This window comes from Merops nubicus, unplaced genomic scaffold, assembly GCF_000691845.1.
Source record: "Merops nubicus isolate BGI_N331 unplaced genomic scaffold, ASM69184v1 scaffold20640, whole genome shotgun sequence".
Taxonomy (NCBI): Eukaryota; Metazoa; Chordata; class Aves; order Coraciiformes; family Meropidae; genus Merops; species Merops nubicus.
The window spans coordinates 41161-68577 of NW_008582500.1; the positions used below are offsets into that span (position 1 = coordinate 41161).

Below are 27417 nucleotides of genomic sequence, written 5' to 3' on the forward strand. Positions count from 1 at the left end.
ACAGAAGCTCTAGCAAACATCAGAGCTGTGAGGGAATGCAACACTACTCATGACAGAACAGCAGTTCATTTTAGCCTCTTCAGCACTCAGCCAGGTACCACAGACAACAGTAATTCATTTCCTACTTTCAGGACTTTTTCAAAAACAATGGCTCAGTTTCTGGTATGCCTGGCAACAACACACTGGGTCAACTTGCAGTTCAAGTGAATCTGAATGCATATTTAAACACAGAATCCATTACACACTACAGAATTTAACTTTCCTTTTATTAGAATAGAAAAAAAAGACAGGTGAGAAATAACAACAATAAAACTGGAACTGGGCATGTATTCTGACACAGAAAAGTCAACAAAGTTTTCCTCGCAGCCCAATCATTCTTAAGGATGGGCCAAAAGGATTAATTGCTGCTGCAACAAACTCCGTGTCATCAGTGAACAAGAAGACCACTTTACTCCCTACATACGGCAAATAGATAACACAACCTGTATCATTTTGGAAACGCCTTCTCAACAAAATCCTACTCAAAGAAATTAAGTCTCCCCCATCTCTGCAAGATCACCTAAGATCATACTTAGGCAGCTAAAACCCAACGCATTTTCCCGAGTATAATTTTAGTTGGGTTACCTAATTTCCGAAAAGGATTTTGTCAGAGGAATTTAAGCAGGGTTTTTTTCAATCCAGCCCACTTCCCAACAACTCTTGCAGCATAAAAATATAGGAAAGGCATAAGGAGTTGGTGTCGTAGAGCTCTTCTATGCCTCATACTCAAGTATTTTAAGATCTTCAAGTAGTTCTCTTGCGAGGGTTTGCAGATCCGCATTGCGGCTCTTGGACAGCGCGATGATGCGCTGCAACGGCAAAGTGTCGCGCATCTCGGGGCCCGCCCTGGCCAGCACCTCTGGCTCCAGAACCACAGACTGGATGAGCCGCAGAGCATGGAGGCACACTTCTGTGTCTGGGTCTAAAACAGGGGAAGGGAAAAATCCAGTGCTCATTAGAAGCGAGCCCGAAAAAGCAGCATTAAAGTTCTACAGTGCCATTCCTCACAACCCACCAGGCAGACAGGGAATAACTGAAATTTCCGAGTTCAGAGCTGCCATTTTGGTTCTGGCTGGCTGGCTCTAGAAGGAACCTGAAAACAACATCTTTGCCCTCCTCCGAAGCTTGTGCTCAGCAGTGTTTGGGAGGGAGAGATAACAAGAAACCTTTCTCTTGTTTTTCAAATATTGAAAACGCTATAAACCAGGGAATTCATCAACTTGAATTCATACAGTCTGTAGCCAAGATGTGCTGTTGGATGCAATCCGATTTAAGAGCAGAACAAGCTCTTGGCTTGTCATGGCTATTCAGACTTAAAAAACAGACAAACTAATCAAATCTGCAGTATATCACCAGGCTTTTCTTTAATTTCTTTTCATACAAGCTTTCAGATTTCTTCAAAGCTCAATAAAAAATTAATCTTTATAAAACTTTCTGGTAACAATGCAACAACCTTCCAAGTGTTTAATTCAGTCTACAGCAAATTGAAACGGGTACTGAAGCTAAGCACTGCTGCTTAGGAATGCGTCAGAGAAATGTAGCAAACACCTTTGATTGACTTAAGCTAGGAAGATGGATAATTACTGTTAAGAACACGGGATACACATTCTAATTACTAAAATATCAGGAGCGTTATAGTTTAATTGTTCACAACAGTCCATTTGCATTTAGTTGTATATAGCTTTATCAAAAACATCTGGTAGAAAGCCCCGGTTTTGCACTTCCCCATTCTGAATGTTCCAGATGAAAACGTGTAATATATTTTTATGGCTGAAGTAGTTAGTTATTCCATGTGCCATGCATTTTTGATGTGTATGTCATTAGCATACCTAGTCTTCAGCAAGCTTTTAATAACGCGTTGTGCAGAAATGTTGAGAAAAATTAATTCAGATTGCTTTTTGTACAAAAGCACCACAGAGACCAAAAATCTCACTGAAGGAGCATAAATGCAGTGCAGCGACAAACCACACTGTACTGAGCTTGAAGGACACATCTGGTGGGCTGTGGCAAACTCTTTCCTTTCCTGGCTTAGGTATTTTAATACCTAACACTGGTGTTCTGAAGAAGAACTAAGGAGAATTTTTCATTAACGCATAAGGGGAGATGCTGAAAGCACCCAGGGGAGAATATGGAACTTGGTGGACAGTGAAGAAGACTATGGCTTTAAGCATGAAACTGACTGCTGAGATGGGAATTTTTAAGTCATTTCTACTAGCACACGGCTGAAACACAGTATTAAAGATTGTCGTAGATTATCTACACCCATAAGCCAGGCACTCTCTCTTCCTCCATTTTCCATCATAAATGAGACACATGGGTCTTTTCTACCATTATCTTCTTCCCTGTTTTAAATGTAAACCTCTTCAGACAGGAAATCTGCTTTCTCCTGGGAAGCTAGCAGAATGGGGCATAATCTGAGGACATAAGAATTCTTCAAAACCAACCAGTAACATGATTTTCAGTGCAACAAGAATCTTACCTATTGGGCACATTTGACTGTTGGAGCAAGTCCAGAGGAAAGACACAAAGATGATCAGAGGGCTGCAACACCTCTCCTACAAGGACAAGCTGAGAGAGCTGGGGTTGTTCAGCATGGAGAAGAGACAATTTCAGGGAGACCTTATTATAGCTTTCCAGTATCTAAATGGGGCCTACAAGAAAGCTGGGGAGGGACTTTTTACAAGGGCTTGTAGCAATGGGATGAAGGGTAACAGGTTCAGACTTGAAGGGGGTAGATATAGATGCAAGGAACAAGTTTCTCACTATGAGGGTGCTGAGACACTGGAGCAGGTTGCCCAGGGAAGCTGTGGGTGCTCCATCACTAGATGTGTTCAAGGCCAGGTTGGATGTGGCCTTGCACAACCTGGTGTAGTGGAAGGTGTCTTGGAACTAGATGACCTTGAACATTCCTTCCAACCCAAACCATTCTATGATCCTATGATTCAAATCAGCATTCTAAAAAAACAATGATTAGTGCAATGCACCCTGCAGAAGTGGCCCTACCTATAGTACAGCCACTCCTATGGCTGCCACCTAGGCTGAAGGCTCTTTCCATCACCACCTCCAGCAGTACCTGCAGGTGCAGTTTTCTGAGTGATGAGCAGTAATAACTCATGGAGAAATGCCATGAGTTATTACTCAGCCTCACAGCAGCAAGATTTTATGTCCAGTTTCTTGGGTAGCAACGTTTCAGTGTATGCTTTTAAAAGAACTTGGGTGTGCAAGTTTTGGTTTTCAGATTTATTCTGACCTAATCAAAATATGACTAAAAGCCCTGAATTTACGCTTGCATTCCTTCCATTTTTGTCTTCGTGCCTGCTAAAGGAATTTTAATTCCTTTTGTTTTGCCAGATCTAATGTTCAAATGTTCTGCACACATCACCTGCCCCACTTCTCAGTAACATTTTACATTCCTTCACTGGAAATAACAGCAACAAATCATAGCCCAAATAGGTAAAAAGAAAGCAGCTTTTGGGAGTGAAATCTATGTGGTTCATTACAATCTTCCTCGGTGTGAGAGGAATTATTCCTGCATTAAATAAAGCCATTAATGCTTTTTATGGCTTGCAGTACTGCTGGGAAGCTTCATATATGTAAGATGTTTTAAATCCCTGGATGAAAAGTACTTTGTTATTAATCCTGTTACAGGCAACTATGTTACTATTACCTGCAAGCATTTAAAGACTGTAGAAAGCAAAGAATTATCAGGGAAGAAGCCTTAGCAGGAGAGTTAACACAATTAGGATCTGTAGGAGATCAGGAAACAATTTTCACCTTGACAAGCAAGAACATTTCCCAGTAAGAGCAAAGATGTTCTATGAAGAATCTCCAGAAGCAGCCAGGGAAGCTCAACTGCTTGAGTCACTCAAACAAAGAACGATTAGGCAGTTGGGCATACAGCAAAGGAAGGAAATGATCCTGCACCAGAAGATGACTTAATATGCATTTAACCTCCATTGTCATTGTTCTGCATGGTTTCTGAGGTAAATAAATACATATGCCTTAAAATACACTCCCTTAGGATTAGATGTGGTTTTGAGAATACTACTTCTTATGGGTAATCATGTTTTTTAACAGGATTTAAAAAAAACAAAACAAAACAAAACAAAACACACCACAATACTCTCTTGTCTCTCCAATACCATTAGTGTTTGGGTTTGTTTGTGGTTTTTTTTGTTTTTTGGTTTTTTTTTCCCTAAAAACCCTAAAGACTGCTCAGGAGAAATGTAAGGAATCCACATGATATTTATTTCAATACCTTCCTAATTTAGTAATTTCTACACTAGCTGAGTAACATTTAGTTTGTACAAGATCAAAAATGCCTTTAGCTGTACTCTAATCACTGCATCATATCCTCCCGACAAACAGCACACACATCTCTCCAACTAAAATTTCAAAACTACAATCATCATTTCTGGGGGACAGGGGAAGAAATCAAGCTGCTTGCCTCAGCCAGGGATGACAAGTGTAGCATAAGCCTACCAACACCACCACACACTGATGCAATGTGGACGTGCTGCAACTGCTGGAGCCTGCTGACGTCCTGCTAGCTGCCAGCCCTGCCGTTTGATGTCACTGGCTTTCAGTCAGTGACAAAAGCAACTGATAACGTGGAAGATTTTAGTCACATCTGTCATTAGCACCATGCTCTCAGATGAACTGTTCACTACAGCAGGGTTTAAGTACTTGCATTACATCAATGCCCAACAGCTTATCTGCAATTGGCTCTGAGTTGCATGAACTCAATTTACACATGCCCGTACCATTCTCTGACCACCTGAACAGAAATTTATCACCAGCAAGCTGTTCACAGCTATGTCTGTGTACAAGAGCAGTATAGAAAAAGCTGCCACTGCTGTTGTAAATGTCATTCGATTATGGAATTACTGTCTGATTTTAGCATGAAGGGGCAACCCGACACTCCCCCTTTCCTTTCAAAGAACCTGTCAGACTACCTATGACCACAGCCTGCCTAACAGAGAGAGCCAGGGCCACAGCTTGCCCCATGTAAGGCCTCTCTGCATTGCCAGTGCAGGTGGAGCTGAGCCAGGATCTGCAGCAGCAGAGAGTTTTCCGTATGTTTTTCTGATGCTGACAGATGTGAGGAGACAAGAAGTGTTGCAATAAAGATGCTATGTGGGGAAGCAGCAGGGGCAACACCACGGCAGAAAAAAGACTGAGCTTTCCTGCTGCAGTTCCTATGGACACAACTGCAGCTTCTCTGCAGTGTATCTGCCCCAGCTCCTGTGTAACAGCCGGGTGTGCTTCAGTCTCCACCCTGGCCAGGCGGCTGCTCTCACTTCAAGTTCAGCTACCCAGAATTCCCCACTGAGAATTCCTGCAGACACATGCTTGTGACACTTTTATTGGGGAAATCCATGAGAAAGACTTTGAAGGTCCAGACCAAAGCAGCAATTCAGTCCAAATCTGCCTGGCTGCTACTCAGGGGCTGTGAGTGAAAAGGAGCTCGCACAGACGTCACTCTGTAGCTGGCAGATTCGCGGGTGAGCTGTTAGGTATGTTGTCCAGCTCCCATCAATCTTAGCTCGAGCTTCTGAGGATTCCCACAGTAGCTACTGAACGAGAGTAACATGGTAAGAACAAACCAGTGGTTTGCAGTGTCAGATATAAGAGTTAAGTCTTCTCACACACACTCAGAACAGGAGAGTGGCCGTGCTCCTCAGGAGAACGTCAGTGTGCACAGGTCTGTGGTGAGGCAGGGTGAGGGCCCAGTGAAGAAAGCCCTGCTGAGGTGGCACAGAGAGCCGCACTGCGCCCGGCCGGAGCTCCAGCTGGGCAAGTATCATTTACTGCAGCTGCTTAGAGAAGAGTCTGGAAAAGGGCAAGCATTCAGGGAGACCTCCCCCAGCCACAGCTAGCTGTGGGTCAGGGACTTTCTGCATCACAGCTGACAGCTTGTATTTAAGAAAATGTATGAGGACTTACAGGGCAAGAAGGGCAATCCTCCTTTTAAGACTAGTGTCACAGTCTGAAGAACATTAAACAGTTGTGCACATGAAAGTCTGGTAACTGAGGTTTTGATTTATGAACCAAAATTTCTTTTGATACAAACATCAGTTTATAAATAGGAGTATTCCGTTTGTCCAAATGTCTTTTAAATAACATGCTGCCATGCAAATAACTTGAATTTTCACAAACTCTCACAGCCATAACTAATTCAAACAGAAAAGCAAGGCATTAAAAACCTTTGGGGTTAGTCATGAAAAGCAAATATTGAAGGTTGAAAGCAGCATTAGCAAAATGAGAATATGCTTCATGCAGGCATTTATAATAGAGACTGCCATTAGCAAAAAACTTGGATAAACAAGGTTAGATTTCCGTGTGGATCTGTGATGGAGAAAACTGGAAGGCAAGATCTAAAATTAGTCATACCTCTCCTGCTGTCTTTTGTTTAATGAAGTACCTGAAGCAATTTCTCAGCTATAGATGAGAAATGTCATTTAACATAGTCTCTCTGAATTCCACACTTTCTCAAGTATCCAAGGAAAGCAATTTTTTTAAATTGCATTCAAAGCAAAGAAAAGTGAGGAAAACCAAAATAATGATGCAGGGTAGTTAAAAACAAACCAACCAACAGAGAAGAGCCTAGACCCACTTTCTCCACCACTCATTTGTTGGTAGATATTCTGTATGGTCAAAACCAAAAAACATAAATCTAGTCTGAGCTGACTGCATCTTATTCTTCTAAGGTTCCCTGCAGAGAAAAGTCCCAGTCTGCCTCTTTGGGAATTACAGAATGAAAGTCTTACTGCATCTATAGATGTAAAGTACCAGAAGAAGATATTAACAAATCTCAGGTGCATATCTATACAAAATTATGTAACTTCTTTTACTGTTGCTGAGGACAGGGCTTCTTTAAATCTGAAAGTTATGCAAAACCCTTAGCCAAGACATCAACAAAGGGACAGCAGCTGATGGAGCGAACTAAAGCTTTAACCTATTTCATCCAAGATGGAAACAGCTGCTCTGCAAACAAATGGTGCCCCACAAGAAAAGAACTCTACTGATCCCACAAGCTGCTCTACAGCCAGAAATCTGAGTCATCATTCACGTGTTTTATGCTGGCACCAAGCTGGGAAGGTATAGGTAGGCATAGCTGATATCTACGCAAGAATACAACGGCTACAGAAGCTATCAGAGTACCCTCTTCAGTGATCAGCATCGCTTATTAAAGGGCACCCATCTTTCAGACAGCGTTTCAAAAGGCAGGAAAAAACAAATACTCACTTCATAAACAGCTAAAACTACAGAGATCTGCATTACCTTCAAGAAGTGTGAAACATTTGTTTTTCTCTTATTATCAGTGTAGCCTCCGGCTGAAAGAGCTATTAAGAATTCTTGGTAGCAAGTGTGAAGTCATACTGGCTCATCCAAATTTTCTAAAGACAGTAGGACAGATGAACCAGTTTGCTGTGAACATTCTTAATCCACTATAAATCCTTATTAGATTTTTTTCTCCTTTGTCTTTCTATCCATCTATTCAACGTCAAGGCATATTTCTGTCTCAGCAAAAAGCCTGCGAGACAACCTGGATCAGATCCCTCTGCACTTCACATACAACAAAGAGGAACAAGGAAAATAGAGTTAATTATTTGCTCCCCTCACTTAGTGGGAAGGATAGTCTTCAGGGGACAAGAAGACTGGGCAGAGACTGAGAATTCAGAGAAGGAATTTGAGGGATTTGTCAGCTGTGTACAAGCCAGTGGGAAAAATACAGCCTTGCTGTATGGGCTGAAGTCACAAACACTTGTAGATCAACAATGGAAAAAGCGAACAGTATGGCTCTCTGAAAACACAAATTAAAAAGTCAGAGGATGATTTCTGGGGCCTCTCTTAGTGGGAATGCTGACAGAAGCTTACCAAACTGTGGAAACCTGAATTATCTCACAAGCCTTAATCAAAACAGTCTTTGAAAAGTGTTCCTGGAGGAAGGCAGCACACATAGGACAGCCTGCCAGCAGAGTGTAGTGCTCTGCTCTCTTGCATGGACAAAACTAAGACCTTACGCTGTAGCAGCTCCAGGTGAATCACGGCTGCAGATGGTGGCCACAGAAGTGGGAAAGGAGCAAAAATGGGAGGAAGCTACTGAGTTTTGCAAGTTGAAACATTTAGAAATAGACCAAACGTAGAGAACACTGCAGCGATTTCATATAAAATGAAGGGAACAAGGTTGAGTCTTGGATATGACCTCTCATCTGATATACAAACTAGTCAGCCATCCCCCCTGACAGTAAGCAGACTTCCACTGAAGTCAGAAATGTGAACCAGCAGACATGGTTTATCTGAGAATCTCCCTCCTTTGCTGTAACTGGAGAACTTTTATTATCAAAAAGTGAAGGAATTAGCCATGCCCATCCTTCCCTCTACAATCCAGCCACACAGTTTACACTTTCAAAATGCAGAGCAGCCTTCTCATTTCTTATTTCCATTAGCAGCTGCAAATTAATCCTAACCGCCACATTTCATCCTCTTGTGTGATTTAGGAACTTTCCTCAAACAATAGACTGCATCAAACAATTAGCTTCTTTGCTTTATCACAGCATTTGGACAACACAGACAGGGTTTTTGGGAGTGTTTTGGGTTGGGTTTTCTTTTGCTAAAATAACAGCTTATGTATATACTAACCAAACAAAGTAAAAGGAAAATCTGGACTAGCATATGTTAAATTTCTAAGCACAGCAGAACAAAGGACCATGTATTCAGAGTTCTCTGCAAATATAATATTCCTCAAACTACATTAAAAAAAAAGTGTAAAATGGATGTTTTCCAATAGTCTTACAAGGATTCCTTAATTTTCTGAGATTTCAGAAGAGTGAGCCTATGGCATTGCAAAGCCACAAATTACTTGGCGAAAGGCACGAGTGCCTACATTTTCTGTAAAACAGCCAAGGGAACCGTAAGGAATACAAATAACTTCCAGTTTACCAGCCCAAATCAAAATTTTTCACAACTTCAATATGAGCTTAATTCCTTGAAAACACAGACGGAACCTCTCTCACATCAGCTGCTGTTAGTATTTACTAGTAGTACTGCTACAGGGCTTTGCATCGCAGCACAGAGTGCTGAGGTGACTAACCTCCCCAGTCCTATGAACCTCACACCAAAGATCTTCTCAGACAAGCCACAAAAACTTGAGAATGCCAAGACAGAGCAACTCTAGGATCAGTTCACAGGCAGGACAGTGTCATGGCTCTGTTCTTACTGCTGTCCTCACTGTCCTCTACAAGCTGTGCACACAGCTGCCAGCCAAGTCCAACGCACACTGACAACATCAATCTCTGCTGGCTCCTACGCAGGGATTTGAAGCCTCCAAAAGAGCAGAGCCTTGATGTCACTAATGTACCTGACAGTGGCAACAGAAGTCCTGCATGTCCTTGAAGTCCTGCACTGGCTAAGAGCAGAGCTGGGAATAGTACTGAAGCCCTGCAAGCCCAAATCCTATTAGAGCACAAGGCCTCTCTTCAGCTGTAGAAGGGATCACTTTTGTCACAGGTCAAGTGCAGTTACACAGGCTGGCTTCTTTCCCCAAAATGTGTCAGAACACAGCTACATTTTCTTTTGTTAAATGGCAGTGATCTGATACACCATTTCCTCTCAGGGTTTATTTTAATGTTGGTATGTGAAAATACAGGGGGTTTTTTTTCCATTTCATCAAATTTCTCCATTCCCTAATTTTAATTCTACCATTCACAAATTTTATATTAATGGAATATTATGTAGTGTCAAAAATGTTGTGGGAAATGTGTATCTTCTCCCTCTAGCTATTTGCCCTTTTTGTTTACTTTGAAACTGACAAAGCTATACAAAATCAGGTTACAGATACAGATTTCTGATTTGTTATTTGCAACACCTATTAAGTCACAATTTACAATGTTCTTAGAGCAACTTACCGTTCAATAGCCACCAAAGCAAAGGAATAAAACCTGGACTTTCACTGATGTACTTCAAGCCTTTCATATTGATACTCACATTGTAAAGTGACATTAGCATTAGCCTAGAATTGAAAGAAAAAAAAAGATATGATGACCTTCGATTTCTTTGCATATGTTGGCATCTTTTGCTTTTTATGCCAAGCATGTACTGATGCAAAAGTCTATTCTAATAATTTTTATTTTTATAAACGAGATAAGTCTCAAATTATTTAGAAGTAATGTTGTGTAAAACCTCATCTCTGCTGCTCAATCATGTATTTTGAACACGTGGACAAACATCCCACATGAGAATAAGAAAGTCTCATCAAACCCCGTGAGATTCATTACATTTAAAAACCAGGACTTGGCTTTACGTGACCACACAACCTAGATGACAGAGCTCTCGTTGTGACAAACCCCACTGGGCGGGAGACCATCTCAAATAAGCTGCTTGTCCTGACAGATAAAAGGGCCACTAGGAAACACAGAAAGCAAGACTGTTCACTGAGTACTAGCCTACTAGTTCTGTATACAGTGTACTAGTTCTGCACACTGACCCTCCAAGTCAGCTGAAACACAGACACATCACGTGTACCATCCTCTTTCAGGCGCCTTCTTGTTCCTCCTACCAGCAGAACGATATATAGCCAGCACACAGCAAACAACAACGTAGTCCTCCTCTGCTGGCAAGTGCAGTTACTATGCCTGCAGAAGCACTTGCACGAATGGAGCAAGCCTGAAAGAAAGCATCCAGAAAAACACCCCCTCTGATATTAACTGACTAATGCTCAGGCTCTTTCAGAGTCAGATCACTGCTGTACTATGACCTGCAAGACAAGAGCTCCTGATGTTCCTGAAAAAAACTCTGAGCCATACTCTGGAGTCAGAAGTTGTCTTACAAATTCTTTCACCTTTCTAGCCATGTTCTCCCATCCTGCCTTTGATGCAGGTCACCTTTACAGCCGTGGAGTAGCTTGGGGGGGAGGACATTAGTGCACCTTATGATGTGCTATGATGGACGCTTGTAGTTTTTACTTTCTTTTCCAAGATGATAACATGTAAGCCAATCTTCTGGACCATGAAAAGGAAAGATGAATAAGCAGGAGTCCTACAACACTTATGGAACATGCCAACATACCCACTCACAGCCGGGTGCCAGGTTACATACAAAACAGAAAAACAGGAATGGGCTGCAGATGTTCTCCTCTGTTCTGAGGCCAGTTTGGCTGCTGCTGCCTCTCCTAACTGTGATAACCCTGTGTATCACTGCACTGCTACCGTTTCCAAACAAAAGGGAAATAACATTATTCCAAATGGACTTTACACCTCACATCCTAGTCTCATGGCTTATGCCACCAGCAGACTCTTGGACACTCTCTGTGCATGCCTTCAGAAAGCAGGAAAGAAAGTAGCCTGCTGCAGGCTAAACTGAGTTGTAAGAAGCATAGCTCATATTACGTGCTGCACCACTGTGAGCTTGATCACCCAGGCTCTTAAGCAGTAGGAAGAAGAAATAGTAGATTATTGAACCTACTGCATCAGTGGGCACTGACAAGCAGTGAGGGGTGCTATGGGACTGAAATTGCAGCTTGTAAAGCCCATGCACTTCTCCTCATACAGCCTCTGCAGCTCTTACTTGGCTTCCACAACCCAAGTCCTGACAAAGGAGCACAGCCATAATTACCAGTAATCAGTCAGAATGAAAACGACCAATAAAATACTAGCTTATAATAGAAAATGTTAACATTTCTTGGCAACGTCTTTCCTCCTTAATCTGCTTGACATTTGCAGCTAGAAATAGTGACGTAGAAATATATTGCTATGTTTGTGTTTTTATTGCACTTGTTTGCTCTGTGCAGACAGAGGGGACTGGTGGTGGTAAGTGCTGTGGTTTTGGAGTGTCAGAAGAAATAACCTACCTCACAAGCCAATGCAGTAGTGTAATATTTCTAACTAAACTCACTCACCTGACCACAATGTAGAAGCATTTCTAAGCCCTTTTCACCACCTTTATGTCTAGTACTTGCACTTTCTAGTAAGTATTTTTTTTCAGAAATTGTTGCAAAAGTGCGTATTGAAGCAAATCTGACACACAATGACTGGATAAACAATACTTTCTGGGTTTGGAGGTGTTTGGGGTTTTTTTTAACATGAAGGGCTTTTTAATTATGCACTTCATAGTCTTCCTATTTAGGCAAGCCAAATTTAATTAACATCATGTACAACTGTATTTATCAATGCTTTCTTTAAAACCTAGAACCAAAAGCACAGCTACAGCCCCTTCTCATTTGTTTAATACATAGGATTAGTGTATAAAATGTACTAAAATGTACTAAAGTACATACTTTTACTGGCTACTTTCAACTGCTACAGAAGTAACATTGAAAATTCCTATCAATTTAATTACAGCTATAAACTGTCTAAATGTTTATTGACTGCCTAACAGTTACACATGCTCAACAAACACTGAGAAGAAAATCTAAAGTCCTTCACACTGCTGCTATTTCTCATGGGGAAAGACACCCATGGATTTCAGTCCCAGAGATGCCTTAGATGTATTTATCATATACTCAGACTACAATGGATATTGTAACAGTGCTGGAATAAGTGACAGCTTTTCCCTGCAATGTTTTTTTTTTATATAGCAATACAGGTAAAACACAGGATTGCTAGAAGATGAAAGAGAACTCTTTTCCTCATCAGCTTACTTTGTTTGATACTGCTTTGTGTAGAATTAGACTCACAGTTTCTCCTGATCTGTCAACACAATAAAGAAAAATATTTTTTAAAATAAAAGCTAGTAAAGAATTGTAAAACCTCAAAACTGAGCAAAGGACAAACATATCCTTAGAAATGATAAGCCAAATTTTTTCTTTAACTGATTAAATTTTAAGTTGATGCTGTCCTTCCTTGTAATACCATAGAGATGTTTTGAGAAAAAACACACTGCATTTCCAGAATACCATACATTTTCATCTATGAGGTACATTTTAAAAATGTGTCTGTCTGTCTGTATATATATGTGTGTGTGTGTGTGTGTAGCTTATTTATGAGGACTCCAGAATCTATCTATACATAACCAAAATGTTACTGCAATTTACATTAACTGTCATACCCTTATCTCACAATTGTCTTTTTCATACTGCCTTATGTTCCTTATATTTAGGGAGAAAAGGAAGTTCTTTTGACATATCTCCTTAAGAAAATATTGATTATCTAAGATTAACAAGCAGCTAAAAACCTTGAATGCAGAGAGCAATTTAAAACCAAAACAGACAGCCAACTCCTAAAACCTTTCTTTGCTGGACTGGGAGAGTGTAAAATCCGCAGAAAGTACAGGAAAAAGACCCAATGTTAGAAATGCGGTTTAAGAACTGAACAGCAACAAGACATGTAGGGAGGTCATAGACAAAAAGGAACCTGATCACTGACATGAAAGACAAACACAAGGGAAATACTGTGCACTAGAACGTTTGAGCAAATTAGGATCCACCATTCCATGACAAGGCCACAAAGAAATCTCCATTCTAGGTTTTGCTCTTATGTCATAATACAGCTTTTTTTTTTACCAAATGGCAAGTTCAGAATAAGAAAAAAATTCCTTGGTCCTCTGAAACATCAGAAAATTTTATCACTGCACTGGATTAAAACTATTGAAATACATGCTTAACGTTTCCTACTTGCCAAACACCTTCTGCAACGTCCCTTTTTTAAGCTTCAGTCAATTTGTTGGCCTAAGAGGCTGGCCCCTGTTGAATCCCTAGCCACTTCATGGGATTGTGTTATGTATATTTTACCAATATTGCTATATGGCAGCCAAGTACATATCGCCATATGTAATTCTTCTGCAAAGTGGGCAGATTTTGAAACATAATTTAAAAAATATCCAAAAATCAATTGAAAAGAAAGGCTCTCAAATCCAATTACATTGTCCAATTACATTAATACATTATGAAATGTTCAGAACTAATTTATCTGGACCTAGAGACACATACTCACTCGAAATTCAGAGAATACGGTTGTGTGTGTATGTTTAGGAACACCTTCCTCTCCCTCCTACTCTCAAAATAAAGTCCTACCTTGGGTTTGTTTTTTTTTTTTTTTTCCTGTACAGATTTTGCAATAGTATAGCTCCTCTTCTCATGGTTTTTTTGGTTTTGGTTTTTTTTTTTTTGTTATAGACATGAATGCACAAATTACCTTTTCTTCCTTAAGTGGAGATTCTCATAGACACCTTTGAGTTGGGGTTTCAAAAAACAAACAAAAAAAAAATAAAAAAAAAAGCATTCATGGTTGCAAGAACTAACTACCCCATTTTGAGTGCTGACCTTCAAGCCCAACACCTGGGAAACACAGTAAATTGCTGCCATCAAAGTATCTAGCCACTACCTACAGCACAGGCTGTTCAGCTTCCCTTGTGCTACCCAATGGGGAAAGCCAAACACCTACAGAGGGCAACTGGAACATTGGCTGAGTGAGCAAACACCTGACAGCATCACCTCCTTCAACTGACTGTGGGAGAAAGCCCAGACAGATAGCAGATACGTGACATGTAGCTTTCTGATAGCTGAGGCTAGGCAAGACAAAACCCATCACAAGTTAAGACCAGGCCTGCTTTCACGCCTATCACATCCAACCTGCCTAAATGTGTGCGTGGACACAGTCAAGTTACTGTGGCTGACAGGGTTGCAGTTGGCAGCTGAGTTGTGACAGGTGACTTAGGTATGAATTCTTAGTGTCTGTGTGTATCCCGTTCATGAGAAAAAAATAAAACCACCACACTGGCTTAAGCCATTTTCATGAACAAATTAACCAGGTGCATGGGGCAAGTGCCCACAGCTCAGCGGACGTGCAAGTCCTCGTTAAGCCATGATAATTTGCTCAGTCAAAGCCATGTAAACTCAGCTTGAAACAGCCCCGAGAAAAAGGAAAAGACAATAGTTTATTTAATATCTCCACCAGTTGGAAAGTTCTCCAGCACCTGAACTGTGTAACATGGGCTCTTCATTACAATGCTGTACCACAAAGTCCTTTCATAGGCATTACCTTTTATAAGCATAAGTGCACGATGCTTCTGGCTACTAAAGAGAATAAAGGAATTTAATTTTTGCAGATACATAACTCACTTTCTTCACTAAGGAGATGTAGCATTTTGTGGCATTCATGTTCAAAGGGAATAAATACGAGTCCACACTTCCTACACCCTCTGTTTTAACCTCACCCCTTCCGTATCTGACCCTCAACTGACCCTGCTCCTCCTAAGGTGGAAGAAGGAGCACTCCTGCTCATCTCTACAGTGTTATGGTGCTTAAGAGACTTCCAAAGAGACACAAAACCTGGATGAAGCAAGCCTTGTAGCAAAGTCTGGTATATCTGCAAGGAAGGATACTGTGAAAAGAATTCCAAAAATTGTTTCCTCTCCAGGAAAGGAAATAATGGAAGAATGGGAAAAGTACCATCCTCATTGTGATCTACACTGCAAGGTAACACATTTCATTTGATAGGAATAAAAAGAGTCACATACACTTTAAATTTGGTACAGAGTCCTGGCTTCATGTCCCCCAGTAGGTGCATCATTGTGTCCAGTAATTCAGGACTTGAACTAACCAAGAACTCCCGGCCACATGCCAGCGCAGCCACATCTTTGAGAGAACACAAAACATCAGCATAAAAATCACATTTCAAACAAAAGTTTAGGACCATTAAAAAAAATTGTCAGCTGTGGAGAATGAACTATGGTATCTAGATAAACTATAGAACTATAGTCATCTACATAGCAAATACTGAAGCAGCAAATTATACTGGTCAAACTCCTTCATATTTCCAATTTGGTAACTGAAATATTTATTCAAGAGTGGCCAGTATCCTAACAGTAACAGAGTAAATTATGAAACAGAAGGTTGGATCCATCCACAAATACTGTGGGATTGAAGCAAAGCAGACTGTTATAGGTCCCACTTTAAAGAAATAAAATTGCAAATTGTTTTACAATCACTCAATCCAATATACCTGGCACATTACACAACCAAAACTCCCGTGGACATCTACTCAAAAGCTCTTTTCCTACCTCTTTGCAAACATTTTCTAGCCTTCTAGTATTTTACAACATAACTAGGAGGACTAAACTGGCACCTTCTTCATTGTTCATCTAACTGTATCCTTTACCATGTTTGAGTTTCAGGAAACTCCTTTCCCAGATTTCAGAGACAGAGAGACAAATCCTGCTGGTATCAAATTCACTGGCAAAAATTTTATCCGCTTCAGTGAAGTAAGATTTTGTTGCACCATCTTGAGGCCTTCTCAGGCAGAACCCCAACATTGCCAACCCCCAACCTTTAGACATTTTTTTTGTTCAGGGTTTACTTTTGCTAGGCCTTTTTTTCTTTTTTTTCTTTTTTTTTTTTTTTCTCTCAGTGAAGCAATTAGAGGGAACTGGATTCTGCCTTGTTACAGAGGCATAATGCATCACATTGCTTTTTGTTAGAACCTTAAATGGCACAACAACACCTAAAACCACACAGTCAAAAAAGCTGTTAATGCAAGATTCACTTATTTGTACAAATAGCACTATTTCATCTATCTTGCATCATGTCACTAGTGTCATTTTGACAGTGGTACAGTTTCAGAAAAATGCAGATGACATATCAGCCCCATTTCTGAGAGCCTTCCAAACCAAGGGCAGCCATGGTAAGATGGTTGTCTACTTATTTTCTGACCCTAAATAGAAACGTTCAGTATGGAAATCACACTTCTCCTAGCCCTATGGACTCAGGACAGTAAAAGCGCAGTCCACTTGACAGCAAAAAAAATTCTTAAGCAGCTTCAAAATGCTAAGCACATACCTTAAGATGGGGATGATCTACTCAGATCATCTGCAATTCATACATCTTGAAGATGTTAGCATTATTGACAGTTCAGGGAGTAAACTGCTTGATGTTTACAAACTGAGTGTACAAAACAGAAAATGGCTCTTATCCATCTAATTCTTAACCGTGTCACAGACAGTGCAACGCCTCACAGAAGTGTCAATGACAAAGCATGCTAGAACTTTAAAAGACTAGGAATTCACCCAAGATATCAACACTGACTAAATACTTGACTTTGAAAAGCTGTATTTACTGCAGCACATATTAGACAATATAGAATTTCTCAACACATGTGGAATTCTGTGCTGAGAGATGATATCAACTTACTTGTTACAATCCCTGCCAAAGCTAATACAAACTGATTTTCATCAGAATCCAAATCCTGCTGTTTCATGTCTTCACTTAACGACTTCACAAAGCTCTCCATGGTCTGTGCACTGATTATGAAAAACTTAAGTGCTTTACTCTGCAAGTGTGAAGGATAAAAAAAAAAAAGATTATACACACTGCAGCAACTACGATTATTAAATGCTACAGTAAAACTGGACAATCCTCAAAATTATTAAAACATCCAGTTACTTCAAAAATAATCAGAATATAGCAGGTACACGCTAAGTGACATGTTTGACCAATAATATTTGAAACCATTACCTCAGAAAAAAAAATGAAAAATACTCAATGCTACATTTCTTTATAAAACGAAACCATTGCGTATTTACTTCCTAAACTCACAGTAATATATATCAAGCAGCAGAATTAAAGCTTATTTTCAAAAGTGATGATATTATCTCTTTGCTTTGCAATAGTTGCATCAAGTGTTTCACATTTACTTGGGCTACTACAGCAGCTTTTGTCAAAACTCTATCCAGCTGAAGACTGGAGAGCAGCCTGATGTAATGACTTGACATGGCTTTTCTAAGAAAACAACCCAGAAGAAAAAAAGCAGATTTCAGTTCTATCCTAATAGGATTCATTAATTGCACAGTACAGGCTGGAGTACGATAGGCTAGGTAGAAGTTCTTTAGAAAAGGAAAGAGATCTCTCCTTGGTCACAGGTTGAACTTAAGTCAACAAAGTCCTGTGAGAATGATGATGATCACACTGGAGTGTACAAACAGAAGTACAGCCCATAATGACATGATGCAGTCTTCTCCCCTCAGCAGCAACACTGCTCCATTTTTGGGTGTCTTGCTTGTGAAAGCACCTGGTACGAAGCTCAGGGCAAGTCAAAGAACCGGTCAGAGGTGCAGAGAGAGGCCACAAAGAAGGACAGAGAGAACAGTTTCTGTTGATTGATGATTCAGACCCATAAAACACTGCTTGAACACCGTTTCACACAGAGGATGCTGGTGCTTGTAACCAAGATAGCACAGCAGAGCTCACAATGCCAGGTCTCAAAGGGTCCTTAAAGATTCTGCCAGTTGTTTCATGAAGCAGCTAAAACTTTTCCCCAGCAACAACCCAACAGGACAAAGTGACTGAAAATCCTAATACTTTGTCAAAACTACTCCTTTCACAGTATTTGCAAAGATACTGATAACATTTATTTATTCCTCCATTGCTGCACATTTGCCACATCAAAGCTGTAGAGTTCCCGTGGGGCAGCTCCAGCAATGAGAATAAAAACCATGGCCAGCCAATGCTCAGTATCTTCACAAATGCTACTGTGGCTCCAGAATATCAGGAATGAAGGGATCATAGGTAAAGAGAATGGAAAAAAGTGCACTTCTACACCTGCTGGATCTACTTTTTTTACTTACATGGATGCTGCACCTCAAAGATGGCAATGTTAACACAGTCACTGTAATTGAAGAAGCAGAGGGCACAAGATAAAACGGGGAACATGGAGAGAGTCTACTACAGCAGGCTAGTAGAAGCTATTATGAAAATATGTTTTCACATGGGAACAAAATAGAGTACTGAGCAAACCAAGTAGCTGGTATGTTGCACAAAACCCAAGCCTAATCTTCCACTCGTCAGTCTCTTGATGTGCCACTGGTGTTCTTTTTGCTGAACCTTCTTTCCAAATAGCCATTAACTAGTGGTGAGGTCTGAGGAGCTGCAGCAGAGGCCAGCTGGATTTATAAACAGCAAACATTGCATACTTTGCACAGTCTTGTATTAGTTTGACAGTATTTCCATGAGACTGAAGAATGCCTCACCCACAGTTCTGACTTTCCTAACCCACATGGACACAAATAGTATACTAGTCCCAAACATCATTTCACACAATCCATATTGTAGAACTGTATGAAAGATCCGTATCTTGATCTGTGTAGAGAGCGAAAAAAGCTCAAGCATTGCTCCCTCAGGCATGACATGATTTTGAATTGATGCTGTCCTCCTCACCTGCTTAAATGAGCAACAGTTTCAAAGCACTCTTAACATTCTTACACATTTCTGCAGCTGACAGCACCTTCTCAGTGGAGAGGATGAGATGCTACAAGCTGTACAACTTGTTCAGAAATAACCAAAACCAAAAACTTTGTATGACCAATCTCCATCGTCTTTTATTGACCTGACTCATTGCCAGCTGTTATCTGTGGTTGATGCAATGACATACAATCCGTTTATATTCTTCCTAGTGGTCTTGTTGGAAACCCAAGCACGTTTCTTACTGGGTTACATGCACCATCACCAGAAAATGATGCCCCAAAATGTTGCTATAACCTCCACCAGAAGGATCACGGTTCATTGGGCTCTGATGACAGCTGCGAGTTACTACAGTAGAAGAATTTTTCATTTCAAACCAACCTAGAAACAGAAGTATTGCACCTTCACAGTTGGGCTTTTTACTCTTATACAAATCATCAGATAATAGTTTTGCTTTTACTTAATTCTACTTAATTTTGATACTAAAGACTCCTTTCAACAATGCTTCTACTAATTCTACTCTCATCTTGTAGAAAACTGGTCATTTTCATCACTGCTAGTGTTTTGTTTGTGGGAAACATACCAATTCAATACTGTTTCACAAGTCAAATAACAAGGGCTAGTCACTAAATACTGTCAACTCTTACAGTCATAAACTGTTTTGGAAAATACAGAATGTAACTTTATACTGTTTTTGTTATGTGGGGGCTCTACAGTATTCACCTGCCCTTTTTTTAATGTTAGGTGCTTTATACAGTGCTTTCACACACTTTTTTCCCTTAGTAATTGCTGCTGTTTGGAACTTGAATCATCAAAAGATATCACTGTACAGCTTCCTAATATCCAGTATAAAGTTATAGTTGTACTTTGGTGCATCCAAACTGGAAAACTTCTAACTATAATGAAGTAATCCTACTCACACTATAATGAAGTAATGCTACTCACTCAGCTGTTCAACATGTTGCTGAAAATTCAAGCCAGAAGAAACTGTGGCATCAGTTCCCTTGGATTAAATATAACAATTCTTTCTCATGTTGGCTGTGACAAGACTGAAAATAATGTTTTTATCAGGCTTGTTCCTCTGATCCCTCCTAATTCCATCAGCTGCAATTGGGAGTAGAACTGTTATGTGTAATATTACTGTTGTCTTTAACTGCAGGTTTGGGGTATTTTTTGTTGGCAGGGGTGGGGGGATATTGTTAGTTTTATGGTTTTGTTGTTGTTGTTGGGGGGTTTGTTTGTTTGTTTGTTTGCTTTTGGTTTGTTTTTTTTTTTCAAGTAAGCTACCTGCCCATATTGAGCACCAAATATTTAATAATATTCACTACAGTCAAAGCAGCTAGGCTCACTAATTTTTCAAGACTGATGCAAATATTAAGGCAGCACAAAGATTTAAAGGAGTTGAGAAGTGATGGATCTGTCTTCCTCCCCCAGAAATATCCCCTCCAAGCTCTCTGCAGGTATGGAAACTGCTGCATGTGCCAAGAATTATTTTCTTTTGTTAGCTTGCAAAGATATTTACACTGTGCTAGCTGTATCCTTGCTTCCAGCTTAACTGTGTGTGGTGGAAAACAGGTAATCCTTGTTTGGTAACATAAAAATTAATTACTGCAGTTATTTATTCTCAGCCTGCTTCATAACATTTTACAGTTCTCACACTTCTTAAATGAGAATGGATGGCTCTCAAAGAATATACAACCCAGAAAACATTTTTTTGCTGCCTGATTAGTTTCTGAAATATATCCTTATACTGAAGTATGTTACAGATCAAGGTCCTTATTTTAAAAACCTAGCAGCATTACCACTGGTAAGTATTCACCTGCCATACTTACTCCTCCTAGAATGGATTTAACAGCTTCCTCATTGCTAGATACACCCCACAACAACGTGCACACTGCTGCACCCATCTCTGTGCAGTACTCTGCTTGCTGCAGGAGCTGCTGCTTGGCCTCGTTCAGCTGCTGGCGGAGGTTTAGTTTCTCCTGAAACGGTGTAAAGAAATCTTGGTTGCACTTCATGTCAGCCAAATAATGTTTCTAGGCTAAGGGACAGAATGAGAAACAGCATCATGGCCACGTATGAAACGGGGGGGGGGGGGGGGGGTGGCAAACTCACAGCAGTTGTGGACACATCCCTTCTCTCCTGAGGTATATCTAAGCTATTGTGGAGGCTGACAGTAACCAGAAGCCTGTCCACAAGGTCAGGCCAAGTGACTCACTGAGACTGAGTGGCACCTAGTGAAGAAGTCTGATAGGAAACTTTACTCCTAAGGAAATAGCTACACGTCTCTTTGAGAGAGAAGCTGTTCCAGACACCTTACAAAAGATACTGGAAGCATCTTTTAGGAAGAGAGGGTTGTTTTGTTTTCCAGAACAGACATCTTCCTTAGCCAACATGGTGGAGTTGCTGGATATCTAAGATAAATACTGTTGTCTCTTCAAACTTTTTTTCTGTTAGCATATTTCTGATCAGCAGTGGCAAAGAAAGACAGAGTTCCTAGAAAAACATACCTAACATTTGAAGTTTGGAGGGCCTTTCATACTAAGAAAGCTCAGGCACCATCATGCATCCACCACCTAAGTGAGCTGCCCAGTGGTCCCTGCCACCAAGCACAAAGATAGAACAGAGCAATCCAACACGACCAGGACACGATTTCAGTTTGGCAGTACTTTTTTCAAATCTCGTGGGAAGCTGACCAGAAGAATACCATGAAACTAGGCATGATTCTAGGTCTCACTGGCTTTCTACCAACCGCCACAGAGGCAGTGAAGCCACTGCACTTCTCAGCTTAGAGCTAGTGCAGACAGTGAGGTGAAGGCCAGGGTACCACAGTCTGTGGTCTCTCAGTGTGGGTGGGGGCTCCCTGCTGACTCTGAGCGGGGTCATATTAGAGTGCTGCAGGGTAAGATAAAGGCCAATCAAGAAAAAACAATGCTAACTTAAGTACTAAATGAGAGAATCACAGACCACACAATGTCAAAAGAACAGAACGATCTTGCTCTGCCTATTTTGTGGGCACTCATTTTATAAGCACCCTCAAACCCCAGCCTCCCTTGTGTGTTTAGCTATCAGGATGAACTCTGGGGAAGTGAGGAGGAATCTTTTCTATGTCAATTCTGGAAGCAAGTAAACAGAACAAAACTCTCAACCACATATTCCCATCAAGACTTTAAAATTAGCATCTTGTCAATGTATGGGTTCACCTCAATGTTTTGTGTGGACAGTTTGGAAAGAACAGAAATGTAAACTCATCTGAAAATTTACATAATATGACATCAACCAACACAAAGCTTCTTGTACTGTGTTTGTCATGAATTACCTACCCAGCCTCCTGCACCACACCTGACAGCCTCATTTGCATTGCTTCAACACGCTGCTAATGGAAAACACAGGCTAGGATTTGTAAAGTTCAAATTAAATTTATCACGCAGGTTTCTGTGAAAATTTACTCTCTGAAGCCTCCTTCACCTTATAGTTTATTAAACGCACAAGACTGACGCTGCCGATTCCCTAGGCAGAGAAGTTCCAGGAAAAGTCTCTTATTTCTTAATACTTTGATAATTCTTAAGCACGTTAGCCAAATTTTCTTTTATATAACTTACTGCCAGACCTATCAGCTTTTCCGCCACCATGTGCATCAGGCATCTTCCTGCCTAACCCCTATATTGTTCCTTTCTTTCTTTTCTGCATTGTCTTTGTCTTAGGAAAACATATCTTTTAATACAGCACAAGAAATGCCAGAATTTTTAATAGATCAAAAGCAACATCAGAACAAAGGTATGAAGCAAGGAAAACAAAACAGAACAGTACATTCAAGAGTCAGGAAAACAAACGGAGCCTGCAAAAGCAAATAACCTAGCTGGAAGCAGCACTCCTGAGAGCTCATATCACAAAGCCACGGCTGTGCTATGCAACACCACCATCTTCAGGAAGGGGTCAAGGCACAAGAACACAGCAGCGCTTACGTACATAAATATGAAAAGACAGACAAAGATGACATTAGCCAAGAATAACATGTGCACTCCAAGTTTTGCTCAGGTTCAGAAGGCATGGTAATTCCCTAATCAGTGGGAGCACTGCACAGCAATCATGGAATGCAATATATTGATTTACAATCCCCTAAAAGGGCACTTCTCAACCTGAAAATGCATTTATTTTATGTTTGTTTCAGTGAATCATTTCCTTTTCCTTCAGAAGACAAACACATAGAAACTATACAAGGATGCCTACAGCAGAACACCAGCCATGTGAAAAACACCATGCAAAGTTATTAACAGGGACAAAACCCACATGTATACATACACCATCTTCTTTTATCCTGAAGAGCTAAAGGATTCCACAATGAACATAAGCACAATCCACTCAGACAAATATACCTTTGTGGCATGCAACAGAAGCCATTTAGACTATCAGAGGGTACTGCACAACAGCAAAGATATGAAGAGAAGAGCTTTGATCAGGAACACCAAGACAACTACTCTTGGTAAACTGTCCAACCTTTAACTAAAGCTTTCATCCAAAATAATTCATAAACTTAAACCACCCGCCATGAATAAAGGGTGGGATCCACTTCATTAATATCTAAAGCAGCAACATAAAATCTTACAGAGACTAAAGATCTGTGTGCTCTGCAAAACTGAGTACCTACTGCTGAACTGCAACAGCTATCCCAGAAGTTACTTATTTCAAAGTTAGGAATATCCAGATAGACAATTATTCCATCATACTTTACATTCATACCAAACTTCATTCCTGAATGACTTGTCCAAGAGATGTGCACTAAAACTGCATGTCTGAATTCTTCATTTTTTCCTTTTCAAAAAGGAAATAATTTCTATAGATTTATCTGTCTTTGTGCAATCCCAAGGCTGGCAGATGCTGACTCTAGAACTCAAAGTGAGCTTCTGCTGATCACTGAAGGTAGCTATCAGCTCCAAGGAAATGAACTTCTGCAGCAAATAACCACAACTGGTTCTCATCTCTCTCTTAAAAATTTAAGCTGCTTGTCTGTGTGATCCTGTTTGAACCCCAACAGCTTCACAGAAGACCCGTAGTCTGAGAAGTCACAGTCTTTGCTATTCTTTCATTGTTAAGAATCTCCCCTCTCATAATCACTAAATACAATATTGACAGAGCAAAAGGAGCCCTGTAATTGTTCTTTGACTCATAGCTGTACAGAGCAACTGGATCAATAGGTGCATTGAAAAAGACTATTAAAACCAAACAAAGGTACACAGCTTACAGCACCCAAAAGAGAAGCCTGTTTCTTTTTGCATGTACCTAAGTGGGAGACCAACCGTCAGCTGGTACCTCTATTTGTATACACTGAATACTTTTCAGTACTGCATCGTATTGTATTTTTTTTTCTAGTTATAATATTAACCCTTTTGCTCTAGAAGTATCAAGGGGAAAAAAAACATCAGTAATGAACTTACAGGTGAGCAACTTATTCCCCACCTGACCATGTGAACAGAAATCCCAGATTATTTTTCAGGTGTGACATGAATGTGAAAAACTGATCATTACAGCTTTTGTTATTAAAACTCAATCATATAAATACCAATACTCTGACAACAAATCTACCTTCTTCTCTCTCATGCAATCTGCCTGGGCTGTTTCCAGACGGGCTCTGAAGTGTTCACAGTCCATTTTCAGCTGCTCTATTTCCTCCTCCTTTTTCTCCATGTCTGTGACAGGATAAATCAGATAAACAAAGTAGGAAGTTATGACCAACAGACTTGCACCAAGAAAAAAGTATCCACTAAGTGCAACATTACTGATGTCCTTTAACCATCTGCTGGGTGTAGATCACCTCCTCGTGGCTAAACTGATGTATCACAATTTGCAACACTTCAACAGATCTTAAAAGAAACCATACAAACATGGTGTTTCTGATTTGAACCAGGGAAAAACTGGAAGAATCACATCTAGCTGTTAAATATTGTGTGCCAAGAAGATACCATTCTGGAACTGAGCTCCAGGCTCCTCAGGGATTTAAAAAATAATTACTCAATTTTCTACTGTTTTCATGATGGTTTTAATGTCTGGTATCTTTGAAACTCAGTGCATAGAAACTCAGAAATAGATTGCAATTCAGATGCCTTATTTTAGTGATTAGAAATCAAGTCAGAAGTATTATATTTCACAATCATACGGTTTGTCAATTTTTAACAGTTGTTGCATACTGTATTTTACTTTAAAAACCAAGGGTCTGGATGCTTAGTGTTTATACTGAGATATGTTTGCTTTCTTCAGTAATTCCAAAAAGTAATATGTCCAAACAGCATCTAATATAATTTTGGTTAGCTCAGGGAAAAAAAAAAAAGTTATACCCCACTTTGAGCACCATACTCTTGATCATGAGAGCATGGTCTATGGCTTAACACAATTCAAATACTTCCTGTTACATGGGGTTAATATTTTTAGATATATTTACAAAAGAGTATAAAAATTCAATCATAAAAAGATATAATTAAAAGAAAGAGTCCTTACTACTCAAGGAGCTTGGATTCCGGAATTTTACTTAGTAATTCTACACTATTTGGAAATACATTTCTCTCTTTTTCGGTCCTAACTGACAAAGTGTTGTCATCTCAAATACATAAGTATTGCTTCGAGCAGCAAGTATAGATGCAAGTAATCTAGCCACAAATAGCTTTTCTAAAGAGATGGAATATTATTTCCATTCAGCCATTTTGCTATTTTAAGCGCCATCACTGACTTTTTAACAGAAACCAGAGGCAAGGCAAGGGTCCACACCTAGAAAACATGCATGTGCCAGGGCACACTCTCTGAGCATTCAATTCTTTTCAACCTGCAATCCAAGGGGAAAAAAAAAATTAAGGGGAGAATGGATTAATTGAGTTTTTGAGGAATAACTCCAGTCAGTTGCAGGAAACTTCTCTCCTTCCATCAAGTAGAGAAAATTCAGTCCCATGCACCCTGTGTGGGTGTGAGTCTAAAGTACTTGACAGGATGATGTCTTGAGCATGAGTAGAGCATGCTCTGCTCATTAATAGCAAACCAAGAACCTGTGTGTCCTTGCCAGATAAGTTAATTCAGTGAAAATCTCTTTCACTGCAAGAAAACAAACTCTCCTAAATGAGAAGAATCACTTCCAGCCTTTGAAAAGAAGGATCTGCCCTGAATCCAGCATCAGCACAGCCAGCAGACACATAAAGATCCCACATCCTTCCCTGGCAGTCTTCATAGGTCCTGGAATCAAAACTGAGCCAGGGAAAGGGGAATAATATTACCTTCTTAGCATCAATACAATGCTACCTGTACTTTTTTAAGTCCTCCAGATAAAAGAAGGATGTGTCAACCTCCTCTAAGTTATCACCATGTTTTATGTCAAGGGGGAAAAAAAAAAGGGGGGGGTAATATTGGAAGCTGCTGAAAAGAGACCTACCCATGCCTCATTTGTGGAAGCTCCCCCTATTATGCTCAGACCTCTCCCCCAGCTTTGCACACATTTGCTTTGAAGAGAACTCAAGGTTGCATGCACCAGTCCCAACATCTAATGACCTCCTGAGACACAGCACCAGAACAAGCAGCAGGCATTTTGTTGACTTCAAAGACTGCAGCTGTGCTGCTCACTCCTGCATGGTGTGGTCCTAAGAGCAAACAGGGAAGCCCAACAGGTTCTCCCACTTCTGTTAGCCCCAGTTCCTTCCCTCTTGACACTAAAATCTTGAGGCTCAGACTGTCTACCTCCACCAAGCGAAGAAGTGGCTCTCATTACCAACTGAGATAAGAAAAAAGCCATGAAATGGCATCCTTATACAAACAGAAAATACGTAACTTTACCACTGCAGTGGTAAATCACTCTGGGAGCAAGTGGTATTTACTCCCAAGATAGACAGCAGGTTCAAAAGCAGAACAAGGTGTTGGGCACAATGAAAGAAGAGGAGGACCACATTTCAGGTGTGACATGGACTCATTCTCATCCATGCAATAGGTCACATCAGGAGATTTTCTGGACCAGAGATCTAATCTCAGAGCTGTGGAAGGTGGACAACTGAGTACAACTACAATGAATGCCAACAAGTGATGGATGTCCAATTCTACTGATCCAAATGCTAGATCGATGTTAAATGCAATCTTTAACACTTCCCCCACAGACCAACTTCCACTAAACATACACATAATAATACAAGAATAACGCCAACAAATTTTCTGTAAGATTTCTGGAGCCAAACGCTCTT

At 40.3% G+C, this 27417-nt stretch overlaps 1 protein-coding gene across 1 annotated transcript in view; it reads right to left on the reverse strand.

Moving 5' to 3' along the window:
• Nucleotides 1-752: 752 nt before the first annotated feature.
• The window catches only part of HSF2BP (heat shock transcription factor 2 binding protein), a 29099-nt gene continuing 2434 nt past the window's right edge, over nucleotides 753-27417 (reverse strand). Inside the window, 6 exon segments of the mRNA XM_008937959.1 lie at nucleotides 753-961; nucleotides 9951-10054; nucleotides 15496-15613; nucleotides 17165-17303; nucleotides 21043-21192; nucleotides 24794-24897. Of these exon segments, the coding sequence (XP_008936207.1) occupies nucleotides 753-961; nucleotides 9951-10054; nucleotides 15496-15613; nucleotides 17165-17303; nucleotides 21043-21192; nucleotides 24794-24897 (824 nt within the window).